Raw genomic sequence first — 17,195 nt, 5'->3', positions numbered from 1 at the left:
AGCTCTTCTGCCCCAGCTGTCCACAGTGCCAGCCAGCATACAAGCTGTCCTGGGCAGCTAGGGATTCCCTTGTGCTCCTCCCGTCACTTGTTTAGCGACTTCCCAGCGGGATGCTTATTAGGTTTCTTTCCCCCTCTGTCTCTTGCAGGGTCTGACGCTCCCTTGTGGGGAAGTCTTCCTCTGCATATTCCTCTGTCCTTTTGATGGCAGCTTCTATGGTGCCAGGCTGATGTCACCACATCCAGACCCACATGCTATCAGGGAGGCACTGCACAAACTGTTTGAGGATCACCTGATCCATAACTGTTTGGGCATTGGGCCTCAACCACCGTGTCACCCAGTCCGTCAATTCTTGGGCAAAGGCCTGAGGCCGCATGCCCCCTGCGCACCAGGCTGCCCAAAACTTTTGCCAATATTTTTCCAATGAAAGCCCCTGGCAGTCCAAGATAGATGACTTCATAGCGTCACAGTCTCTAGCCTGGCCATCCGTCAGGGCCATATATGTCACTTGTGCTTCCCCAGCAAGATATGGGGCTAGCCACAGGGCCTAGGTTGTCCTATCCCAGCCCGCGCCCAGGGCCACCCGCTCAAAGGTACCCATCTGCCGGGGCCATCTGCCGGAGGACTGCTAAAAGACCTGCAGTGTCTTCTGCATCTCCCATGTTCCTCCGTGAGCCACTGCAGAGTGCCTTCCATCTTCAGGTCTCTGAACTGTGTCTCTGGCAAAGGATTCCGGACAAGGCCCCATGTGTACCAGAGTTCACAACTCGCCCCTGTTCCTGGGGCCCACAATAAGGCTCAGAGAGGCTTCAGAGTTGTGCAACAACCGTGTCTTTATTTACTTAAGGCTGTCCCATCACTAGTGTTCATCTACATACAAGCTTCACAGGCAGAGTCAGCCTTCAGCTAGGAGGCCTCCAACTCCCTCTCTGACAGACTGACTTCTCCCTCGCTACTCCCTGCCTTTTGGCTCCCTCTCAGCCTTTATAGCCCTTCGCTTGTCAGGCCAGCAGGTGTTGCCAATCCTCAGGCCAGCATTAGGCCTTTTTCATCAGCCCCAATCTGTTTCTCTTGATTGGCGCTGCAGGCAGTGGCTAATTAGGTGCTTTTGCACCAGCGCCCTGCTACAGTATAAAACCAGAAGCTGAGGAAAGTACCATCTTTTTCAAGGATTATTTAATCACCTCTTTCAGCTACAGAATTTGCTAAAAAGAAAATAAAATCTAAAGTGAGGCCTCCACTAAACTAATGCCCTAATTCAGCCCGGTACCTAAGGTACATATTTAAGTTTGGTCTAGTGGGTTAAAGAAAGTTTCATGCGGTTTGCAGAAAAAGGCTGAAATGCCACTCATCTCACAATGAAAAGAGAGAGAAAACAAAAAAATTAAAATTCTGCGCCCGATATTTTAAAATTCTGCAAATTATATTTATCAATAAATAAATGTTGAGGCTCTAGCATGGAGTAGGGAGCACAAGCAACTGGCTGCATAGAGGTGAGAGATAACCCTGCAGTCCTCCTCCCGACCTTCCCAGGATACAGACCTCTGGGGCAGTCCCAGCTCTTGTGTTGTGTCAGCGTCAGGTACAGCCTCGCTGCTAAGTCTGTTCCTGGGGAAGGCTGCAGGGTGATCTCCCACATCTGTGCAGCCAGGTGCCCATGCTCCCCACTCACTGCCATGCTGGAGCCTCCACATTTATTAACAAATAAAATCTGCAGAATTTTAAAATACGGTGTGCAGAATTTTTATTTTTTGGCACATAATTCTCTCGGGAGTAATCTATGAATAAAAACAAGGTCTGTGAGAGAGAATGACATCTGCTAGTTCTAAAATCTTAAAGGCCATGGTGACCAGAAACAGTTTCTTTGTTTAGCAAATCGGTTTATCAAAACACATTTTGCACTTAAAACTTTTCTTATGTACCATATAGGTAATTTTATTTAACTAACAAAATTTTAAATTGAAGTTAAATTTAAATTTAAAGTTAAAGACCAAGTTGGGCCTAACACAAATCACAATTATCTAGTAAATAAGAAATTTAATCACTCACCGTTTAATATAAACAATATAAAATTTAAGAATCTGAAAAAATGTAAATTAAACTATTTAATTGATTAACTAAATGAGCATAGATAAAACATCTCCCCTAGTTCACTGGAGGCACTCTCCTGAAATGTGGGGAACTCAAGTTCCATATCCCTTCTCCACAATCAGGCAAAAGGGGAAAATAAACTCAGGTCTTCCACATCCTTGGTGATGACCCTGAACAATGGGCTAGAATTTATAAAGGGGGGCACCACCATCCTTCCTCCTTTGGGAATCTAGACCTTTAAAAACATACAGAAAAAATATTTTGAAACATTTAATTGAACCCAAAACTGACATTTTTGATTTGCTGATTTTTGGGGGAATTTTCAAATTCTCTTACCTTAAACAGAGTTGAGTTTTTGTTTAAAACTACCAATGGGGGTCGGGGAGAGGGAAAAACACAACCAGCCAAAACACAAAAATAAAAAACCATAAATTTGCCTAGCTCTTACTACCCACAAGTCTCTAGGATTAAAGTAAAACTACCCTAAGTCCCACCTTTTCCACTTTGATTTGTATGCCCTTTTTGGAGTACACCTCTACCCTGAAATAACGCTGTCCTCGGGAGCCAAAAAATCTTACCGCATTATAGGTGAAACCCCGTTATATTGAACTTGCTTCAATCCCGGAGTGCGCAGCCTCCCCACGCACTGCTTTACCACGTTATATCCGAATTTGTGTTATATTGGGTCGCATTTATATCGAGGTAGAGGTGTATTTAGGAGGGCTTGATACCAAACTTATCAGCAGCCAGGCAAACAGATTGGATCCTGACTTGGTACGTAGGGTGCCCTGATCTTGTGTGATCAGATGTGGGCAAATCCTCAGGCAGAATCATTCACAGCAATCCATAAAGAGAATAACGCATACTTCTCATTGCCAATACCAGCTAGGAAAACGTTTGTCTTTAAGCTTGTTCATGAGCTGTTATCAGAACAATTCGTGGGAAAGTACAGGTGTCCATTCCTAATCAAAGGAGAAAGTATGCCCTTTCATTATAGTTATTTTCCAGCATCGTCTGCAAAATAAAGTAGTTCACATGTAGCGCCACACTGATTTGTTTAGCCTGTTTCTGAGACAGCAATTTCAGATAGGGGTGGCCTATTTTCATTGCCAAGAAAGTGGAAAGGTCCAGTGTCTCAAACAAAAAATACCAAAAGACATTATATATCATAACATGGTGACCTGATAGTCCATTTGAACTAGAGATACCTTTTGGGGTTCCAGATCTCTGAATGTCCTTATGCATTCAGGACTACCCTGCTAAACAGAAGACTTTTGCACAACTTTATACTGGGGAGACCAAGTTATATTTTAATGTAGAAGCTACCAGAGGCTTTTGTGGTGCTTTAGGTAAGTCGAAGATGTCTCTATTTCAAGGAGTTTACAGTCCAGTGTGAAGACTTTATTTAAGATAGGGTACTTGCAGAGCTAGGACTGCAAGATTAATTTGGAACTTCTTTCCTAACTAAACTGTTTCTGAATTGCCACCAAGCCAGAGCAGCTTAGGGAAACTGGGGCAGGGAGGATTGGGGGTGGGGAAGAGGAAGAGAAGAGGAGAAATCACTTGTATACAATGAAACTGTCTGTGTAGCCTCAGACTATTGAGCCTACTGGATCTTCCAAGAATCTTACGAGGGTGCGTATTATGGGCACTACACGTGCTATTACGGTTGTTAAGACCAGGAACCAGTGTACCTATTTGCCAGAGCCAAGAGGTACAAGCAATCTTCTGTCACATACAGCTTCCAAGAGCAGGAAGGTTTGGTATCAAGCTCTCCTAAATACTCTAGTAAGGGCACATAAATTAACGTGGGGGGAGGTGAGGGGAAGAAGGAGATTCAAAGGGCCTTTTACAGTTTTCCTAACTTACCAAAAAAACCATCTGGCTGATTACCTTCCTTCTCAACCACACATGGAGTGTACATAGCCATTCACTGAGATACAGAAAAGGATTAATGCCTTCAAAGAACTAGGCACTAAGCCTGCCCTGGACAAATGGCTGAGTCTGCCAGCTGGAAAGAAAAGATCCCTACCTGGACTTGTGCAGGCAGGTATCTAAAAAATGAAGGGGATATAGCTTGGGGTTCTCAGAAGAAAGTGTTCTCTCCTGGCTTCATTATGTCTCTAGATTGGAAGGCAAGAGAATCTCAGGCCAGCCCATGAGAAAGAGGCAAGGAGAACATGGGAAACAGACTGCTTTATCCCCATGAAAGGGCTGACTATCTTGCCAAAAAACTGTAGTTAGGACTATTTGTTTTCCTCTGGCTGAAGTGTGCCTGCCAGGGTTTGGCTATGAACTTTTTCTCCCTCTTTCCACTTTGCTAGTTTCACTGTTGCCCACAAGTATCTATATTGACAAAGTTGAGAATTGCTGTCAACGTACTGGATATGTCAGTCCCCAGATGTTGAAGGTGACTGCTTCAGTCACAAAGTTTATATATGTTGTAACTGTAATGATCAGAAGCTTTTCTTTATAGAAGCTGATAGCAGTGAAAAAGAAAGCTTCCTACTTGCTATAATTAAGTGGGCAAGTAGAATTTTCAAGCTTTAATAATGCATATTAGTAACTTAGTTTAACCCCTCTTGTGTATATGTTTTCCTAAATACTTGAAGTGTTTTGTAATACTTTAATTTCCCCCTCAGACACTTAAGTTCAATCATTTGGTTCTTATTGTCTCCATTATGTGAGAAGAATTTGAAAAAAAAAAACAAAAACAAAAAACCCAATAGTTCCCCCTCAGACACTTAAGTTCAATCATTTGGTTCTTATTGTCTCCATTATGTGAGAAGAATTTGAAAAAAAAAAAACAAAAACAAAAAACCCAATAGTTGTTTTTCCTGTCATTTGTCAAACTTAAAGAACTTTGCTTCAGAACAGCTAATGGTGGAATACTAAAGGTCTTTATAACATGAACACTGAAATTGAAGTTGTCTACCAACTTATTATTTTTTTGGAAAAAAAAATAAAATTGTAAACATCACATGAATGAAATTTTGCAAAATACAGTATTTCTGAACAGTCATCATCAAGTTACAACAGCATTTCTTCAACTTCTGAATGCCAAGTCCAACGCCCACCCATCTTTTCAGAAAAACAAAACCAACCACAGCCCCTCCAACTTTATCATGTATTGTTAAAAGTTTTCCTGAAAAGAGATGATATAGCAGATTTTCATAAGTTTCCTTTCTTACTTTTTTGATGAGCAATTAAATAATTATACTTTAAATGGCAAAACTGTTAATCAGAATTTGAGTTAGCAAATACTGAAATTAATAGGGTATTTCACAAACAGCTGTTGTATCATGTTCTCTGAAAACTCATATAGGCACTGCTGTATCAGTGAATACTGGTAATTTTTTAAAGGTTTTCTTCACAATCCTACCAGATAGAGACCTTAGTTTACACTAAGACTCTGGACAACAGAGGGCTTGTCTGTTACCCTCACCCTAGCAAGTTCTCTGTGCCCACATTAAAAAATGTTGAGTTAGAGTCTGTATTCCAGAGATGACTTTATGATGCTAAATACTAACATAACAGATGTGGCTACTAAGCACTACTGCAATACATATAATAAAATATTCCAGAGGGACAGCATGAACTAGCACACAGTATGTACTGAAAGTCACATAAGACATTCTAACCAGAAGCCCAATCTTACAGTCCTCATAATACCAAGAACTGAAACCAAGACCAAGCCTTGGATTCAAAACTGAACAGGTAAAGACCAATCCTTTTAACAACAGATTGGAAGAATGCAATGATTCCTTGCCTTATGTTAGCTGAGACATCCAATTTCTGAGCCAGAGCCTACAGTCCATGTTCAGGCAAAACTTCTGCTGACTTCAGGATCAGGCCCTATGTCTCTTTAGGCATTTTGGATGAGTAGAACTACAGGGCTCTATGGTGCCCTCAGCAAGTTCAAGGTTTCAACCTACAGTCCATTCATGACCTACATATTGAGCATTAGGTGAAAGCAACTTTTCAGAATGTAAATCTGACCTTTCCACATCAGTTTGAAATCTAGCAGCTAACACCATGAGTTTCCTGAGGTTATCTGCTAGAATAGCCCAGGGTTAATTATTACACTGGGATGCTACAATAGATGTCTTCACTATAAATGCTGGACAAAGCTTAATTGCATTGATCGTGTCAGAATTCAACGATGAAAGTTGGAATTCCAATAAATCTGACATTACCACATGTAAACATTTACAAATGAGAGTGGAATGAACAGCATAAACTAAGACAAATTTACATAGTGGCTAACTACACTAGACTATCAAAAGGACAAAAAAAGTTAGCAATAGATTATTGTAAAAAGGCTGTCAAGTATGCCATACATATATTTAATGATTAATAAAGTATCCTCTATTCACTATTACTACTTTATTGACTAAGCTTGCAAAGTCCTGGCGTTCAACTTGACAACATTTCTGTTCGTGCCTTTGTAACATGATAATTTTTGATCACCCACACCCAATCAATTCTACAATTTCAGGAAGAGTTCTAGGCATTCACTGCCAGAACCCTATTGATTTTAGGGAAAAATCAGAAAGCCAGAAAGGGAAACATGGAGGATTCATGGAGCCCCTCTTATTAGCAGAGCCAGAGTTTTAAGTGCCTTTGCAACAATCTATAGGTCAAACAACTGGTTGATGGCATTCATTAGTGCCTTCCAACAAAATACCACAATCTCCTCTCTGCCTATCATCCCAATAGAATTTAAGATGTTGACACCTCGAATGATCTATCTCCCAGACAGAAAGAATAATGGAAGTGAGGAAAGTATGTATATAATCTCTGGCATAAGAGGGGAGGAGGAAAGAGGCACACTATGCCTCTAGCGTGGGAGAAGAGATGGACATGGGAGGCCACAGTGAACCCTATAAGAGGAAGATTGAGGGAATCTGGCATACAGCACAGGGGAGAATAAGGGACTGCACAGAGCCCCTGCTATTGGGGGAGGGAAATTAGGGGTACAGAGAGTTCCATGTTTGGAGAGGTGGAAGTCACAGGAATCCCTGAAATAGAGGGGGATGTGAGTCTGGCACACAGAGCTGTAGGTGGAGGAGGTAAAATGGAGGAATGCAAGGAGCCCCTGGTGTGACCCCCTCCACAGTACAGACATGAAACAAATTGCCAAAGCTAAAACAGAGCTTATTGATGGACAACATTACTTTGCAAAACACAAACAAATAAAATAAAAAATACACTACCTGAAGACAATTATGACAGTTCCCCTTTTCATCTGTATTTATGGATCTATGACAATGGAATATAATTATTAGCTTATAGTAGTGCACCTCTATTATGCAAGTGAGAACATTTCTAGCAAAAAGCAGTGTCTTTTTAAAAATATTAAATTTATAAATGGTGGTAGAATCTCCATTAAGTCACTAAACTTCAATCTAATTTCTACATGCAACATCAGATCATAGTGAATTAGCAGTCTATGGAGTCTCCTAATGAACAGTAATTTAAACTATTAACTAAGGCTTTGCACTAGTGATAGCCACAAGTAAAATTCAGTTAATTTTATGTTAATATTTTTGGGGTACGGACAAGAGGCAAGAACCTTTATCTACTGTGAAGCCTCCATAGTACCATACAACTGTCATTTGATTTCTCTCCCCCTACTTTATGTTTTCCTTCCTCGTCCTTACAAGAGAAGATGACATAACCTGGGCTGGTAAACTGTGTGAACAGCAGCATGGTTAAAGAACTGAATATTATCCTTTCAGGCAAATTCCCACCAATGCCTAGTACACAGTTGAGGCCTAAACAGAAAATCTGTTTCCTATATTGCTTCCCCAAGCAGTCTTCCCTATATGCAGTTTAATGCGAATGAGTTCTTTTGACTATATGCAAAATCCCCCATCCACGACAATTTTCTGATCCAAATTGGCCAGCTAGCACAACAGCAGAACTATGTAATGCATTCCCAGAGTGCAATATCATTTGTTTGAACCAGAGAGACAAAGGTCAAGATTGTAATGTTGAAACAAACTTACTGTTAAAAGCCCAGGAGTATTAATAGCAACACACAGTGTCAGAGTTTAAGCCAGAAGGAACCATCAGATCTAGTTTGACCTATTGGCTATATCACAGGCTACAACCACCACCCTGCACCAGCACACTTAATCCAACTGAAATCAGACCAAAGTATTAGAGCCCATAGAAGACCACATTATTACATGCCACAGATAGAGACTAGAAGTGACAGAGGTGCACCAGTGCCCAAGGACCCTACAATGGAAAGGAACTAATTAAGTAAGATATATCTCAGCAAGTGACCTGTAGCCAGATAATCCAAGCAAGTGACCTGAACACCATATTGCAGAGGAAAATGAAAATACACCAGTAATGATGGCATCATTATAAACTAGTTCTTGATAGTTAAAATCATGAAAAGAAAGTACCACAGGAGATACAAAACTCTACTAATTTTCAGGTCTGCTTATCAGAAGATAGAAATGATGGTTAATCCCCCCTGAAAAAGGTGAAGAATCCTCAGGCCTACAACTGTAACAGTTTTAATTCATTTGGCATGAAATGTCCTGCTTAGATATGCATACATGTACAATAGTATAGCTAGATCTACACTAGAGACTTCTGACAGTATAAAACTATTTATTTATTTATTTTAATACTGGCAAAACCTCTAGTGCAGCTCCAGGTCACTGACCAAAAAAAAAAAAAAAAAAAAAAAAAAAAGTGCTTTTGCCAGAACAGTTCATTTTACTCAAGAAACGTGTATAAAATATTCTGGCAAAAACATTTTTGCTGGTAGAAGCTGCATCTTCACTAGGTATATCCATACTAGCAAACCTTTTCTAGTGGTAATTTGATATAAGTCTATACACTGGAGATGTTTCTATTCCTTACTACTAAAATGGGAAGAATCTCTAAATTGTGTCAACTAAAAAGTGATTTTTTTGGCCAAAACTTTACATATGAAAATTAATTTTAACATTTTATATATTACACACACACACCATATGTGCCCCTACCACCCTGTTTCCCCCCTCTCCCTGACTGTGGAACTGCAGAGAGACTGCAGAATATTTATGAAAAAACTCTTATTTATCAGCATTTAGGTATTTAAAAACAGTTCTTCTTAACCTATCAGAAGAGCAGTCAGACAAGCATATTACAACATAAATTAAGACTTAAAATGCTAAACAATGAATCACAGCTAAGAGCAATTTTTAAACAGACTATGGGAATTATGCTCTGCATCAGTGGTTCTCAACCTATTTATCATTGTGGGCCACATATGCAGCTCTCTGTGTGTTATGTGGGCCACATCCACACAACATATATACTACCTGTGAGGCCCTGAAGCTATCACATGGGCTGCAGCTGTGTGCTGACTGGGCTGCAAGTGGCCTGCAGGTTGAGAATCACTGTTCTGTATGTATAAGTTCAGAGCATTTTACTCATTTGACATCCATATGATATATTTGCAAAATCCTGACTGTAAAGGGATCAGCTTAAAGAAGCAGAAGATAGTGCAGAAATTACATAGTGATAAGCAATTTTGTAATCAACTGAAGTGAGTACTGGTCACAAGATTATTGAAGTTCACTTGCTATCTCCACTTTCACTTAGGTCATCTGAGAATAGCAATTATCAGCATTAGATCAAAAAAGTTGAATGTTCTCCAAAGTTTGTTGCAGAAAATGTGGATAAATATATAAAGTTTTACTACTAGAGTCTCAGACTGCAGAGAAACCTAAAAAGCATACCTTTGGTAAGCTGACAGTAAATGTTCCTTTTTTTTGTCACACACGTTCTAAACAACACTTATTCAAATATAATTTCAAATGACAGATACTTAATCAAATTAAATCAAGATTTAGAAAAAGGCCTCAGATAGGAGATCTGAATACATTTATCTCAGTGGTTCTCACACATTTGTATTGGTGACCCCTTTTGCATAGCAAGCCTCTGAGTGTGATCTCCCCCTTATAAATAAAAAAAAAAAAGTGTTTTTTTAATTAACACCATTATAAATGCTGAAGACAAAACAGAACTTAGGATGGAGCCTGACAGCTCGCAACCCTCCACATAACCCCGAGAGGTCCTGACCCCCAGTCTGAGAACCCCTGATATATCATAAAAAATATCTTTTAAAAAATGTTAATTTTCTTACAATGTTAAATCCAGAAGTATAAGCAAAACCACACTCAGTGCCCAACACTATTAAATAAAAGAAAATATATGTGATAAAACACTTACCTGCAACACTGGTAATGGTAACTGGAACTCCTTGAACTTGAACACCCGCTGCACTGAGGCTGGCAACACTTACTGTTTGGAGGTTAGGCACTGAAGCAAGCTGGGCAGCATTCAGTGTGATTGGGGTACCAGCAACAGCCATTGGTGCAATCTGGGCAATAGTTGCGCCCCCACTTGAAGACACTGGGGTGATGGTTAGTTGCTGGGGTAACCCAGCGTTCTGAACTTGCAAATTTGAAAGGCTTTGAAGATTCTGAACCTGCACAGTTTGCCAGCTGATCTGTCCTGATGGCGTTAAAGTTGGAGCCCTGATGAGTACCTGAGTTGGACTCACTGCTTGCAGCTGAACATTTTGCAAAGGCTGTTGTTGGATGGTCTGAATAGTTTGCCCTGACTGGAGCTGAAATGACTGTGGAGAAATGGCTTGAATAATCTGCTGTTGCGGCTGTTGGATCTGTATTTGCTGTAGAATAGGCTGACCTACAATTTGCACCTGCTGAAGTGAACTTGACTGATCCTGCACATTTTGTAGTCCATTAGGCTGAAGCTGATTGGAGCTCTGGGCTTCTGATTCTGTGGCAGTTGTTTGAGGTTCTTCAGGAGTATGCTCTGAACTGCTGCCTGCTGTGCTTGCATACTGGCCTGCCTCTGCCGAGCTTACTAAAGTGTCACTGCTAGTCAGAGACGTTGAGGCAGTGGTTGTACAGATGGAAGAAGATGAAGGGGATTCTGGCATAGTACTAACAGAAGCGGTGGTGACAGGCGTGGTTACTACCTGATTCCCATTGGAAACTCCACTATCAGCAGTCTGGGCAACCTGTCCAGAACCACCTCCTGCTGCCACGTTGTTTATCACAGGCAATGCGAGAGTTACTCCTCCAATGTTTATAGGCAAGGTTGTTACAACCTGAGCCTGAGTACCTGCAATAGTCTGCAGCTGCAGTGGTATTGAAACACCAGGCCTAATCTGGACTGGAACTGTCTGATTTCCCAGGTTCTGAGCAATAATATTCCCCGAAGTGGTCCTGTTTGCAGTTGTGAGGATAGCTTGATTATTCCCTGCAGGGATGAGCTGAATTTGACTCTGTAAATCTTGTAGAGTTGTAGCATTGGCAGGATTGATTTGAATTTGCTGACTTTCCGTTGTTTGAATCTGTGGGATCACTTGGTATTGGACACTACCGCTTGGATTCTGTACTTGTACTACTTGAAACTGTCCAGGGTTAGTAGCAGAATTACCTGATTTAGTTTTTGAAGGAGATGTATTCCCATTGTTGCTGCTGGAGGGACTTGCTGTGCTTGAAGCAATAGAAGATCCTTGTTGAGAAACATTATTTTCTTTTGAAGCAGGAGGAGGAGCAGCAGCAACAAGCTGCCAAGCATTTCCAGCAAGCTGAGTTGTTACTAATTCTAACTGTTGTGGTTGATTTTGAAGCTGCACCAAACCTTGGCTTGGATCTATAATAATCTGCTGTTGTCCAGTTGATTGATTCTCACCAGGCGTCCCTATTTTGCTGCAAGTGGCTGCCAGCAAAGCCAGAGGTGAAGGTTGAGAATCCTACCCATAAACAGAGAAAAACAGCAGCAAATTTAGGAAGAAAAAAAAAAAAAGTGTGATTTATTTCTGACAGTTCAACTATCAAAGTGTATTCAGGAAACACAAAAATGCTTAAGATGTTTTAGTACACAGAGAGATCATACAGTACTGAATGAGGAAGTACATTCTCAGATCCTCACATATGCTTGAAAAATAAGGCCATTTACGGCCAATAGATAGAACTACTGCCAAAGTGCTTCTTCCTCAATCCAGTCCTTTTTACAAAATTCTTCAATACACAGCAAGCCATTTATCAGTTTAAGGTATAATCCACCCAAAAAACATGTCCAGGCAGTCAAGATTACCATTCATGTTTCACCCACCCCAAAGAAAGATGCTTTGAATAGGAAATACAGTTATCTGCACGTTTCGTTTTAAGAGGTGTGCAGTTCCCTTTTTGTGTGCATGAGTTACCTGTGAGCCTCCAGTTTTACTTTTTTTATTATTGTTGTTCTCTGCCTCAGGAGATTTATCTCCCTCTGTGGGCATAGTTTCCTCCTTCCTTTGATCTGCAAAAAAATATGAAGCATAACAGATTAATTATTTACCTTTCTTTATACAACAGCAAAGCCTATTAGCACCTCCTCTTTGGTACCCAATCCCTTCGATTTTACAGCTCTGAAAACCACAATCCAAATCATTATGACAAAAGAGCCAGTCCCCAAAACGTGGTTTGAAACCCAACCCATGAGGGCTGGAGAGTTAACACCCATAAAGGGGAGGTTTGATTTCCTCTCCCAGACAGCGGGGAAAATCCCACCCACAACCCTCCCCCTCCTCCTGCCTCTAAAGCATCTACGGCCACTAAGCGGCCGTCGACGCTTTAGGGGGCAGGAGGAGGGTTGTACAGGGGAGGAAAAGAGGAACGAAGGAGGTGCACAGGAGGAAGGGTTAGGGGAGAAAAGGAGAATGGAGGAGGGAGGAAAAGAGGAGGGACTGAGAGCGGAGTGGGCAGGGAAGGAAGAGAAGAAAGGGGGGAAGAAGGAGGGCCAGAGGAGGACCGAAAGAGGGCGGGATAGAGGGGCATGGAGGGGAGAGCGGAGAAGAAAGGGGGATGAGGGATGGAGGGTGGAGCGGGCTGAGGGAGGCAGAGAGGGAGGGGGTTACATACCGCTCATCCCGCATTAATGGCCCGCTGAGGCGCAGCTCTGGGGGGGAGGAGAAGGAGGAGGAGGCGGAGGGTGGGGTGGGGTAGCGGGGAGAAGGCCGGTCGCAGCCGGAGCTGGGAGGAGCGGGACGGCCTATTTTTCCACGAATGGCCGCCGCTGGGCTGTGGCGTAGCTGCCTCTCTCCGCCCGCCGTCGCCGCCTGCCCCTGAGCCCGGCGCCTGATTGACAGCTCAGAGCCAGCCGGGAGGAAGGAGGGGCGGGGCCCAGCAAGGCCCAACTGACGCCCACTGAGCAGGAAACCGAGCCCAGCAGGCGACTCAGCCGCTCCTCTCCGACGGAGCTGGGCTGCTCGCAGATGGGCGGGGCTAGGCTAGGGCGGCGCGAGACAGCTACCAAGCCGAGGTCCGCGCGACCCAAGCCCAGAGCAGGCAGTCAGGGGGCCCTCGCGCCGGGAGAGAGAGAGGGAGGGGCCAAAGCTGCGCGAGCTGTGGAGCAGGCGAGCTAAACGAAGTGAACCTTCGCCTGCAGCAGGGCTCCCCGCGCTGCCTGACAGCGCGAAGCGAGGCAGGGAAGGGGCGGAGCCAACGCGGGGGTGGTGAGCGGCAAAGCGCCTCAGTCCCCGTCGCGAGGAGCCGGAGCACTGATTGACAGCGCGCGCGAACAAGAAAAAGGACACGTGGGCGGGCTCGCCCGGCATGAGCCAACCAAACGGCAGCCGGGTACCTCACGCCCCCTGACTGACAGTGCGCGGGAAAGCGCTGGGCTGTAACCTCAAAGTCCCCAGACTCGGCCCTCCCCGGCCTGCCCTTCAGTCACCCCGGGCTCAGCCCACCCCCCCAGCTCTGTGAGGGACCCGCTGCCCCGTTTCGAGCTCTCTGGGACCGCGCCTCATTCCTCTGTGGATCCAGCTGCCGAGACACTGCAGCCTTCCCAGCGCGCGCTCGCTGCGCCCTGGCACCAGCCGGCAGCACTTTCCCGGGGGGAACTGAGGCGTCCTTTCCCACCCCGCAGGGATATTTGCCGCACCCGGCAGTGGGATGCGGAGGGAAGTGGGTTCGCTTTGCCGATTGGCCCAGGTGCAGCGAGGAGCACGCCTGGATGTGTAGTTCCCGGTATCCGCATGCGCTGAGGGAAGCCCTCGGGCGGGCCGCAGCTGGGTTGCACCAGCGCTCCCAGAGGGGAGGTTGAGGGTTTCCAAGGAGATGCTCTTCAATTCCCTATGGTGCCCACTGGGCGAGGTTTTAAGAACCAGCTTTGGGTTTGGGGGGGCTCCAAGTTGGATGAGCAGTTGAAACTCTCGTACATCCTTAACATTACTTGGCTGCAGACTGGCTAACAGGTGGTAACCAGTGCCCTATATCAGAGGGGTAGCCGTGTTAGTCTGGATCTGTAAAAGCAGCAAAGAATCACGCGGCACCTTATAGACTAACAGACGTTTTGGAGCATGAGCTTTCGTGGGTGAACACCCACTTTGTCAGATGCATGTAGTGGAAATTTCCAGGGGCAGGTATATATATATGCAAGCAAGCTAGAGCTCTATACCTGCCCCTGGAAATTTCCACTACATGCATCTGACGAAGTGGGTAGTCACTCAGGAAAGCTCATGCTACAAAAAGTCTATTAGTCTATAAGGTGCCACAGGATTCTTTGCTGCTTTCACTGCCCTGTAGTCTGAGTAACCGCAGCCTCCCTGCCACGCATCTCAAAGCCACCCTGTTATTAATGGCTGGTGCAACTAGTTGACCTATACTGCTGATTTAAAACAGCGTGCGTCCATCCCCAGTTGGCTATGTTTAGGGTGACCAGATGTCCCAATAAAATTGGGACTGTTCCGTTATTTAACCCTTTGTCCCGCATCCTGATAAATGTATGAGAAGGAGGCCATTTGTCCCGATATTCAGGTAAGGAGGGGAGCGGGAGGGAGCTGCTGACCCTGTGGGTGCTCTGGGGCTGGAGCACCCATGGGGAAAAATTCCAGCCAAGCTCCTCCCTGCTCCTCCTCCTCCACTCAGTGCACCACTTCCCGCTCCTCTCCCCCTCCAGTGCTTCCTGCTGCCTAACAGCTGTTTGGCGGTGCTTAGCGCTTTCCAGGAGGGAGGGGGAGGATGTAGAGAAGAGGCAGGGCAGGGGTGGGGACTTGGGGGAAGGGGTGGAATGGGGGCAGGGTGAGGGCAGGGAAGATGCGGGGGGGGGTGAGCACCCATCTGGCAGAGGGGAATTTGGTGCCATAGAAGTGAGTTGCAGGCCGTGGGTGATGGGACGCAGCAAGCCAGCGGCAGGCTGGGGGATGAGGAAGGGTGCGGTGTGGGGGTGGAGCGGGAAGGGGGTGGGAGCCTGGGAGGAGTGGGAGTGGACTGTGGGCAGGGCTAATGGCACCCCAATGTGTCCTGATATTTTAGTATGATGATCTGGTCACCCTAGCTATGTTCCTTATGAGAGGTTTGTGTCCATTTTTAAAAATGTTGTAATGTATAAAGAAGGCAGGAAAACCTTTCTTCTATTTTTGTAAATCTGCTCATTTTCATTACGAGTCCAGAGCTTGACAACAGTTTATACGCCAAACAAAAGAAGAGCTATGAAATTATGACACCAGAAGAGGCTGAAGGTTAGGAATAGTCAGACTAAAGTTTAAGACACCATTTTTTATTAATATCTATTTAATATCAAAGCCTAAGTATTTTGGAGAAATAACTTCTTTGATAAATGTCTATCAAACTTACCCCTCCATTAAGGTGTGAGAAAGCTACCAATATCCATCTGAGGCCTCCAACAAGTCTTCTAGAAAAAAGGAAAACCAGGCTTGCCACTAATGATGTTTCTGAAGTGAAAAACACAGCAAAAAGAAACATCTTGTAGGCTTTAGGCATCATAAAGAATTTAAAAAAGGACACAAAACCCATTTTAAAATTGCCCAGCTACTTCTAGGTTTTTCCAGCAGCACTGAGGAGCCTGTGTGGTGCAGCTAGAATGTTCAGAAAATGAAACTGCAAGTGCCTTATAATTGCTAATTCCCATGTGCAAATAGCAATATTCCACATTTTATAACTCAGCCAAATCTGGATGGATTTTCATGGGAAGAGCACATGACACCATTACCCCAAGAACTATCCTCCCCTGCTGGTTTTTAAGGTCCTGTTCCAAACCCTGGAGTTAGATCTGTTAGCTAACAAAGAAAGGTTTGGATAAAGGCTAGGCTGGGGGTGGTATGTGTGTGGGGGGAGATTGTAATGAAAAAGCTCCCTCTTTTTCACCTAACTTATGTAAGCACTTATGAAATTCCCACTAGGCCTCTGTCTGCATAGCTTTTAAAATCAGTCCCCAAGTGTTCAATTCTGCCAGCCCTATCCCAGTCTAACCGAGTGATAGAGGAGAGTGATATTGGAAGCCAGCGATGGACAGATGGTGGGAATTGAAATAAGGATAGTGTCAGTAAGGTATAATGATTTTTATATTTAATTACCATACATACTATATCCAAGTGGGCCCCCTCGTACACTGCTTAGTACCCCTACTCCTTTACTACATCCCATATTTCCCTCATGACCAAACTCCTTTCTCCAGCTCCTCCTCAAGTTGTCTGAGTCTTATCTCTAGCCATTCAGATAAAAAGCCTTACAAGACCCAGTGTGCAATCTTCCCCTGCCTGCTGCAAAAGAGCTCATAGACTCATAGACTTTAAGGTCAGAAGGGACCATTATGATCATCTAATCTGACCTCCTGCACAAAGCAGGACACATAATCTCACCCACCCACTCCTGTAACAAACCCCTGACCTATGTCTGAGCTATTGAAGTCCTCAAATCATGGTTTAAAGACCTCAAGATGCAGAGAATCCTCCAGCAAGTGACCTGTGTCCCACGCTGCAGAGGAAGGTGAAGTGGGTTGGGTCCAATTCCCACAGAACTCATTGATTTTTTATTTAAACAGGAGTTGGATCAACCCCTGTAGCACATATTTCTTGACCCAGGGGTTATAGACAGCCACACTAATTGCTACTGGAAGAAATGAAAGAAAACATAGGGAATTGTACAATAAAGAATAGGGACAGAGAAAACAAAATACCCATTCCAGTTTTCTTTCAGGCCCAGCCCTTTAACTGTTCTCTCTTCCATAGTTCCAAGGCTCTGTTCCTTTTATTTTTTAAATTGTTCCCACTC

The 17,195-nt window shown here is 44.0% G+C and overlaps 1 protein-coding gene across 1 annotated transcript in view; it reads right to left on the bottom strand.

The window, feature by feature from the left end:
- SP4 (Sp4 transcription factor) overlaps positions 1 to 13,329 on the bottom strand; it is a 44,375-nt gene extending 31,046 nt beyond the window's left edge. Inside the window, exons 1-3 of the mRNA XM_050938621.1 lie at positions 13,041 to 13,329; positions 12,344 to 12,438; positions 10,333 to 11,890 (exon numbers count right to left, since the gene is read on the bottom strand). Coding sequence (XP_050794578.1) covers positions 10,333 to 11,890; positions 12,344 to 12,438; positions 13,041 to 13,047 — 1,660 coding nt within the window. The 5' untranslated portion in view covers positions 13,048 to 13,329. The remainder of the gene's footprint in view (positions 1 to 10,332; positions 11,891 to 12,343; positions 12,439 to 13,040) is intronic.
- Between the last annotated feature and the right edge of the window lie 3,866 nt (positions 13,330 to 17,195).

This window comes from Gopherus flavomarginatus, chromosome 2 (assembly GCF_025201925.1).
Source record: "Gopherus flavomarginatus isolate rGopFla2 chromosome 2, rGopFla2.mat.asm, whole genome shotgun sequence".
Taxonomy (NCBI): Eukaryota; Metazoa; Chordata; order Testudines; family Testudinidae; genus Gopherus; species Gopherus flavomarginatus.
Note: the sequence above shows the minus strand (reverse complement) of the source record. Positions and strands in the feature narration are given on the sequence as shown.